The sequence below is a fragment of the Zeugodacus cucurbitae genome, chromosome Y (genome assembly GCF_028554725.1).
Source record: "Zeugodacus cucurbitae isolate PBARC_wt_2022May chromosome Y, idZeuCucr1.2, whole genome shotgun sequence".
NCBI lineage: Eukaryota > Metazoa > Arthropoda > Insecta > Diptera > Tephritidae > Zeugodacus > Zeugodacus cucurbitae.
Genome location: NC_071673.1, coordinates 8,533,357 through 8,543,067, shown reverse-complemented (window position 1 = coordinate 8,543,067; position 9,711 = coordinate 8,533,357). Strand labels below are relative to the sequence as shown.

At 37.2% G+C, this 9,711-nt stretch overlaps 2 protein-coding genes across 2 annotated transcripts; both read left to right on the top strand.

Annotated features, from left to right (window-relative positions):
* The first annotated feature begins 3,275 nt into the window (after positions 1-3,275).
* Positions 3,276-4,561, top strand: LOC128923542 (uncharacterized). Its single transcript, XM_054235810.1, has one exon. It carries the CDS (start codon positions 3,378-3,380, stop codon positions 3,840-3,842), a length of 465 nt encoding a protein of 154 aa, XP_054091785.1. The 5' UTR covers positions 3,276-3,377; the 3' UTR covers positions 3,843-4,561.
* Positions 4,558-8,216, top strand: LOC128923494 (ATP-dependent DNA helicase pif1-like). Its single transcript, XM_054235752.1, has 3 exons — positions 4,558-5,844; positions 7,974-7,993; positions 8,072-8,216. Exons 1-3 carry the CDS (start codon positions 4,558-4,560, stop codon positions 8,214-8,216), a joined length of 1,452 nt encoding a protein of 483 aa, XP_054091727.1.
* Positions 8,217-9,711: the final 1,495 nt, after the last annotated feature.

Here is a 9,711-nt window from a genome sequence, read left to right as displayed (position 1 = left end):
CTTCGTGTGGGTCGTTGCATTTTTCTTTCAATTAAAAAAGAATAAATTAAATTTAAAAAAAATGCCTACATTACATATGTTTTTTTTCAAATAAGGAAACACATACATTCGTGTAATTCACTTCAACAGTTCAAAACTTACCGTTTTTTGCTCGGAAATTCGCTTTGCGTTATATTTATTTTTTTCACAAATTCACACGAACTTCAATAATTATTAAAAAAAAATATAATAACTAATAATTTTGCACCGCGGTAATTCCGGACACTACTGAACGTATGGGGCCAAAGAAGACGCTCCAGCAATGTTTACACTCCAATGTCATATATTCTCCTAATTTGAATTTTCTTAATGCTAAGAGTCAAAGATCTATATACCTACAAAAAAAAAAATATTCATGTATTTCTCTCTGCAAAATAAATGCACCGTAATATAGTTCGATGTCTTTTTAAAGACTACTTTGTTTGTCGATCTGCCTGCTACATACATACCTACATGTTGATATAAATATAATGCAAGTAAGTTTGTAGGTGGAAGTTCATAAATTTGGAAGTTCATTGCTGTTAAGATGGAAGTTCATAAATTTTGAGAGCGAAAGAGCGTAGCTAAGTAGGTAACAAATCGTTTAGTAAATGATTAAACTATTATTGAAGTATGTATGTTAATATGAAAACGTATAATCCGCTGGCTAAGTGGGATGAATCTGACCAAACAAATGGGTTTTTGGTGTGTTAAAAATAATTCCACCATACATTGAGCACTTTTCAGCTTTCCAAGTAGGTACGAGTTAAATAAAAAAAATGTAACATATGTGGGTAAAATTTTTGAAACATTTTGGCCGATATTTCGAAACCCTAGTCACGGAGCGGCATTAAAAATACTCTATACTATAGAAATCAGCTTCCATTTGCTACCCATATTGTACAAACACATCCTAGGGTTACCCGGGTCCAAGTTTTGGCATATTTCTCGAGACCCTGGTATCCGATTCTTAAAATTTCAAAACACAAACCATCTACTGAATAGTCCAAACAAAGCCTAAAAATTTGGTTTGGATAGGTGACCCCGTTCTTCAGTTATAAAGTCACAACGAAAAATGGCCTTCATTTATATATACATATATACTAGCTGACCCGGCGAACTTTGTTCCGCCTTAATGGCAATAAATAAGCAGTTTTTTTTTATTTTATTCGAAAAAATACAAAATAAAATTAAATAACTACATTAATCATCTATATATATAAAAGAAAGTCGTGCTAGTTACACCACTTATAACTCAAGAACGGCAGAACAGATTTGGCTGAAATTTGGTAGGGAGGTAGCTTAGAGCCAGGAGACGGACATAGGATACTTTTTATCCCGTTCGACAGCGTTCCTCTGTGACTTGACATGAAACGTTAGTCACTATAAAACGTGGTATAACAAAAAAGAATCAGACTTGGAATAACAAAACGCAAATGACAGCTATGTAATTGACGTAAAATGACAGCTATGTAATGACGTATGGATGACAATTTGATATTTGTAAGAAATCAATATTAAAACTATTTCTATTAAATAAATAATTAACAAGTGGATTGAAGTGAAGTGAAGTTTAATTAATAATGCCGCGACCAAGACGATCGAATCTTTCCCGACAAAGCCGTAATGCAAGAAGAATACAAAATACTGCAAATGAAAGGACTGAAGAAGAACAAGAAATTGCACGTGAACAGCGCCGCAATAGTATGGCTCGACTTCGTGCTTCTCAATCACGAGAGCAAAGTGAAGCAGCCCGTGAAACAGCTCGGTTGGCAATGCAGAATCGTCGAGCGAACAACAGAATTCAACAAATAGATAATTTGCGACACAGAACAAGATATTTAGCTGATTTGAATCGAGCTGCGTTTCGATACGATTGCAGCAATGATTACAGCTTGCATCCTAGCGTTTGCATTGGGCAAATGGACGTTGTTTGCGAGTATTGTGGTGCATTAAAGTTTTCCGGAGAAACGCCTGGATTATGCTGCGTTAATGGTAAAGTGAAATTGCCAGTGTTGACTCCGCCACATGAGCCATTGTATTCATTGCTTTGCGGCGAAACACAAGAATCACGCTACTTTCTTGCAAATACTCGAAAATACAATAGTTGTTTCCAAATGACGTCATTTGGGGCAGACATTATCGAAGAAGGAGGTTTTAATCCGACATTTAAGGTATTTATTTTTGTACTTACATAGAATGTAGTTAAAGAATAACTTAGTTTATCTATTGGTATGTATTATACTACTCTCCTACAGAAAAAGTGTTTATAACCCAGTTAATACTGTCTGGTTTTTATTTTGTAGATACAAGGACAGATTCACCGTCGAATTGGAACATTACTACCTTTCGAAGATACACAGAATAAATTTTTACAAATATATTTCATGGGCAACATGGAAGAACAACTTGATCGACACCTAGGGATCAATGCAGGAATGAAGCGAGCAATTCTTCAAGACTTGCAGTGTCTGCTTCATGAACATCATGCGTTGGTCAGGTTGTTTAAGAGTGCTTTAGAGCGCATGCCAAATGATGACTATAAAGTTGTCATCAAAGCAGATAAACGACCATCTGGAACACAGGAACGCACATTTAATGCTCCAACAGTAGACGAAGTTGCCATCCTGATTGTTGGTGAACAATTGGAAAAACGCGATATTGTGCTTACACGTCGCGATACTGGGCAACTGCAACAAATATCGGAAACTCATCGATCATATGACGCATTGCAATACCCACTGATGTTTTGGCAAGGAGAAGATGGATATTATTTTAATATTAAAATGATAAATCCATTGAATGGTAAAGTATCAGTATCTTAATAATGGTTAATGTCTGTATTATTTGCCTTTGAAATGGTTAATTATCAAATTTTTAATTTCAGGTGAAGAAACTACAAAGAAAGCTCAATGAATTATTATGCATATCGTTTGATGATTCGTCAAAATGCTGACAACTATTTGCTGCGATTTCGTCGATTGTTTCAGCAGTATTGCGTTGACATGTATGTAAAAATAGAAACGGAACGTTTAACATTTATTAGGTTGAACCAAGCCAAACTGCGTTCTGAGGAGTACATCCATTTACGTGATGCAGTTAGTACTGAAGGAAATGCAGCTAATATTGGTCGATTAACTATTCTGCCGGCGACGTACATTGGTAGCCCACGTCATATGCATGAATATGCACAAGATGCAATGACATATGTTCGTCATTACGGCCGGCCCGATCTCTTTATTACTTTTACCTGTAATCCAAAATTGATAGAAATTACTCAATTGCTGCTTCCCGGACAAACATCAAATGATAGACACGACATCACAGCACGTATATTCAGGCAAAAAATTCGGTCCCTGATGAACTTTATTGTTAAACAACGCGTCTTTGGAGATACTCGATGCTGGATGTATTCAATCGAATGGCAAAAGCGAGGCCTGCCGCACGCACACATTCTTATTTGGTTAGTGGAAAGAATTCAGCCTGACCAAATAGATGATATCATATGTGCCGAGATTCCTGATCATGAAGTCGATCCAGACCTACATGATGTTGTTACTACTAATATGATTCATGGACCGTGTGGTGCCATCAACCCCCAATCACCTTGCATGGTCGATGGAAAGTGCTCTAAACGATATCCACGGAAATTAACGGCGGAGACTGTCACTGGCAACGATGGGTATCCGCTGTATCGGCGTCGATCACCAGATGACAACGGTCGAACTGTCACAACGAAAGTGAAAAGAATGGATTTCGTTGTCGACAACAGTTGGATTGTTCCATATTCGCCACTTATTTCTAAAACGTTCAAGACACATTGAACGAAAGGCAGTGATATGGCGGTTTTTGGATTGCAATCCTCGAATACCAACGATGAAATTTCACGCTATCAAGTTGGTCGTTATGTGAACTGTAATGAAGCGATTTGGCGTATATTCGCATTTCCCATTCACGAACGTCATCCTACTGTTATACATTTGGCGGTGCATCTAGAGAATGGTCAACGAGTATATTTCACGGCTTCGAATGCTACGCAACGTGCTGAAACACCTCCAGCAACTACATTGACCAGTTTTTTTTGCAATCTGCCAAAGCGATCAGTTTGCACGAACTTTGATTTACTCGGAGATGCCACGTTATTATACTTGGAATGCTTCATCCAAGAATTTTCAAAGACGGAAGCAAGGTGATGCGGTTTCTGGGTATCCAGATGTGCGTTCTACTGATGCTCTTGGTCGTATGTATACAGTTCATCCAAAGAATGATGAATGTTTCTATTTGCGGTTGTTGCTGGTAAATGTGCGTGGGCCAACTTCATTTGAGACACTACGAACTGTTAATGGTGTAATATTCCCAACATATCGTGCTGCATGTGAAGAATTGAACTTATTAGAAAACGATACCCATTGGGATACGACAATCGCTGAAGCCATTATCTCTGCATCTCCAAGTCAGATACGCACATTATTCGCTATCATAATTTCGACATGTTTTCCATCAAACCCATGTAACCTGTGGCACAAATACAAGGATAGTATGTCAGAAGATATGTTACATGAAAGTCGTGTCAGTTCCAGAAATCACGATATTGAGATGAATGAGGAGATACATAATCGTGCTTTACTCTTGATCGAAGATATGTGTTACCTCATGTGCGGTAATTTATTAATCAGGTTAGGAATGCCAGCGCCAAATCGTGAAATGAATGACGCATTTAATCGAGAATTGGAACGGGAACGTGAATATGATCACCAGGAATTAGATTTAGTAGTTCAAAGGAATGTACCCCTGTTGAATTACCAACAAAAGAAAGTTTATGATACTTTAATGAAGGCAATCGCTGATGAAAATGGTGGTTTATATTTCCTAGATGCCCCTGGTGGAACTGGCAAGACATTCCTTATGTCATTAGTTTTAGCAACTGTTCGGGCGAGATCCAACATAGCGGTTGCAGTTGCTTCTTCTGGAATAGCAGCCACATTGTTAGAAGGATGCCGTACGGCTCATTCAGCATTCAAATTACCGTTAAATCTTCAAACTATTGAAGAACCAATGTGTAATATGGCAAAACACTCAGCAATGGCCAAAGTTTTAGCGACATCGAAAATCATCGTCTGGGACGAATGCACAATGGCGCATAAACGTGCATTAGAAGCACTTAACCGAACATTAAAAGATTTACGCAATGACTCGCGATGTTTTGGAGGAGCAATGATTTTACTGTCTGGCGATTTCCGCCAAATACTGCCACTAATTCCAAGATCTACGGCTGCCGACGAAATAAACGCTTGCCTCAAATCGTCAAATCTATGGCGCTATGTGAAGAAACTGCAGCTGACAACAAACATGAGAGTTACATTGCTTAATGATACATCTGCTGAAGATTTCTCGGAGCAATTGCTGACTATCGGTAATGGTCAAGTACCTGTCGATGAATCGAGCGGATTAATATCATTTCCAAATAATTTCTGTAATTTTGTCTCATCAAAAGACGAACTTATCAACAATGTATTTCCAAATATTATTTCTAACTACAAAAATAATGAATGGTTGAGTGAGCGAGCAATTTTAGCGGCTAAGAATAAAGATGTAGATGACCTGAACTACATAATTCAAAATAAGATCATTGGAACAATGCAATCATTCAAATCTATTGACTGCGTCACAAATGAAGATGAAGCCACCAACTATCCAATTGAATTTTTAAACTCTTTGGACGTGCCTGGCTTACCACCGCACAATTTACGCCTAAAGGTTGGCTCCGTAGTAATCATGCTTCGAAACATAAACCAACCAAAACTGTGCAACGGTACGCGTTTGGTGGTTAGTAAATTGATGAACAATGTAATTTACGCTACGATAATGATAGGAAAATTCAAAGGTGAGGAAGTTCTCATTCCGAGGATCCCGATGATCCCAACCGATATGCCGTTTGAATTTAAAAGACTTCAATTTCAATCAACAAATCACAAGGCCAATACTTAAAAGTTTGTGGTTTAAATCTAGAACATTCATGTTTTTCCCATGGTCAATTATACGTGGCATGTTCACGGGTCGGAAGACCATCTGCGTTGTTTGTTTTTGCGCCTGATAATAAAACAAACAAGTAAGGAAGGGCTAAGTTCGGGTGTAACCGAACATTTTATACTCTCGCAATTTATTAATGTAATTTTATAAAGACAACACAATTCGACCCATATATTCGGCATAAAGTTCAATAGAATAACGAAAATCATCATAAATAGTATATGGGGACTGAGGTAATTCCTAAACCGATTTCACTCGTTTTCACCACCAAGATACAATGTATCGAAGACTATACGATCACTTAATTTAATATTACTTATAATTAGGTATATAGGATCTGGGGGAAGTTATGACCCGATTTTTACCATTTCAGGTACAGAGAGAAACTGTTATAAGAAAAAAATTCAGAGGGAATGAATTACATTAAAATATCTGAGGGATTTACCTATATTTTCGGTGAAAAATTAACCTTAGCACTGAGTTCTTCATGTTTGATATCAGGGGCCTTGAAAAGTCATGGTCCGATTTTGACAATTTTTCCACAAGTGATGTCACAGCTCAAATACAGTATTTGTGTAAAGTTTTATTCCGCTAGCTTCATTGGTTCCTTATGAATACATTATAAAGTGAACGAATCAGATGGAATTCAAAATTGGGTTATATGGGAAGTAGACGTAGTTGTGAACCGATTTCGCCCATATTCCACCCGTGTCATCAGGGTGTCAAGAAAGTGTTATATACCGAATTTCATTGAAATCGGTCGAATAGTTCTTGAGATATGGTTTTTGACCCATAAGTGGGCGACGCCACGCCCATTTTCCATTTTGTAAAAAAATCTCAGTGCAGCTTTCTTCTGCCATTTCTTATGTAAAATTTGGTGTTTCTGACGTTTTTCGTTAGGGAGTTAACCCACTTTTCGTAATTTTCAACCTAACCTTTGTATGGGAGGTGGGCGTGGTTATTATCCGATTTCTTTCATTTTAGGACTGTATAAGGAAATGGCTAAAAGAAACGACTGCAGAAAGTTTGGCTTATATAGCTTTATTGGTTTGCGAGTTATATACAAAAAACTTATTTGAGGGCGGGGTCACGCCCACTTTTCCAAAAAAATTACATCCAAATGTGCCCCTCCCTAATGGGATCCTATGTTCCAAATTTCATTTTCATAACTTTATTTATGGCTTAGTTATGACACTGTATAGGTTTTCGGTTTCCTCCATTTTGTGGGCGTGGCAGTGGACCGATTTTGGCCATTTTCGAAAGCAACCTCCTCAGGGTGCCAAGGAACATGTGTTCCAAGTTTCATTAAGATATCTTAATTTTTACTCAAGTTATCGCTTGCACGGACAGACGGACAGACGGACGGACAGACATCCGGATTTCAAATCTACTCGTCATCCTGATCATTTATGTATATATAACCCCATATCTAACTCTTATATTTCTTTGTGACACAAACAACCGTTATGTGAACAAAACTATGATACTCTGTGCAACAGGTTGCGAGAGTATAAAAATGTCGTGTATCACAAGGTGCTTAAGTGAAGAGCAACCTATGTACTAAAATACAGAAATAATAATGAATGATTAATGTAGTTATTTAATTTTATTTTGTATTTTTTCGAATAAAATAAAAAAACTGCTTATTTATTGCCATTAAGGCGGAACAAAGTTCGCCGGGTCAGCTAGTAGAGCTATAAAAATTACACGGCGGGACAACACTATTAGTACGATTTCGGATCTGCACTGTTCATAAGACGCACTCCAATATCCATTAATATTTTGGCAAGGACAGGATGAATATCACCTTAACATCAAACAGTGTGATCCAAATACTGGTAAATTTGACAATTAACTATTTAATTTCTTATATATGTATGTATTGCTTTTAATTTCTTATTTAATTTCTTTATTATTCTGTTTAGGTAATACAAGAGATAAAAAAGTAAGTTTAATGAACTACTACGCACGCCGATTAATGATTAGGAATAATCAGGATAACTATATTCTTCGATATCGTCAGCTATTCCATCAATACATTGTGGATATGTATGCTAACACCGAAAGCGAACGCTTGCGATTCATTCGATACAACCAGCAGAAATTACGATCAGAAGAATATATTCACTTACGAGATGCTATTGTCGGAAACATCGATGGAAATTTAAACCCCAATGACATCGGTAATGCTTTCATTTTACCTTCAAGCTACATCGGTAGTCCACGGAACATGCAGGAATACATACAGGATGCGATGACTTACGTACGTAATTACGGTCGTCCAGATTTGTTTATAACTTTTACATGTAATCCGAATTGGGAGGATATACAAACGTTATTATTACCAGGACAACAAGCAATACATCGACATGATATAACTGCGCGTGTGTTCAAACAAAAACTGAAATCCTTAATTGATTTCTTTGTTAAATATTCAGTTTTCGGCAACACACGTTGTTGGCTTTATTCTATTGAGTGACAAAAGCGAGGTTTGCCTCATGCCCACATTTTAGTTTAGGATACTGACGGTTATCCTATGTATCGCCGCAGAAATGTTGCGAATGGTGGCCATACATTCACAATCCGGCAATCAAATAATACAAATCAAGTAGAAATTGGCAATCAGTGGGTGGACCATATTCACCATTACTTTCAAAAACGTTTAAGGCTCATATCAATGTCGAGCTTTGCAGTTCCGTAAAATCAATTAAGTACATATGTAAATATGTCAACAAAGGTAGTGACTTGGCCGTAATTGAATTATAAAACCTAAATAAGAATGATGAAATAACACGATACCAAATGGGTAGATACATCAGCAGCAACGAAGCAATTTGGCATACTCTTAGCTTTCCCATATATGAAAGATACCCTTCAGTCCAGCATTTAGCAGTGCATCTTGAAAACGGTCAGAGTGTATACTTCACTGAAGAAAATGTTCTCCAAAGAGAGGTTGAGGCTCCAAAAACGACACTAACTGAAGTTTTTACATTGTGTCAAAAACTTGGTATTTTAGGCCAATTCGCAAAGACGCTACTATACACTGATGTTCCACGCTACGTAATTACGGTCGTCCAGATTTGTTTATAACTTTTACATGTAATCCGAATTGGGAGGATATACAAACGTTATTATTACCAGGACAACAAGCAATACATCGACATGATATAACTGCGCGTGTGTTCAAACAAAAACTGAAATCCTTAATTGATTTCTTTGTTAAATATTCAGTTTTCGGCAACACACGTTGTTGGCTTTATTCTATTGAGTGACAAAAGCGAGGTTTGCCTCATGCCCACATTTTAGTTTAGGATACTGACGGTTATCCTATGTATCGCCGCAGAAATGTTGCGAATGGTGGCCATACATTCACAATCCGGCAATCAAATAATACAAATCAAGTAGAAATTGGCAATCAGTGGGTGGACCATATTCACCATTACTTTCAAAAACGTTTAAGGCTCATATCAATGTCGAGCTTTGCAGTTCCGTAAAATCAATTAAGTACATATGTAAATATGTCAACAAAGGTAGTGACTTGGCCGTAATTGAATTATAAAACCTAAATAAGAATGATGAAATAACACGATACCAAATGGGTAGATACATCAGCAGCAACGAAGCAATTTGGCATACTCTTAGCTTTCCCATATATGAAAGATA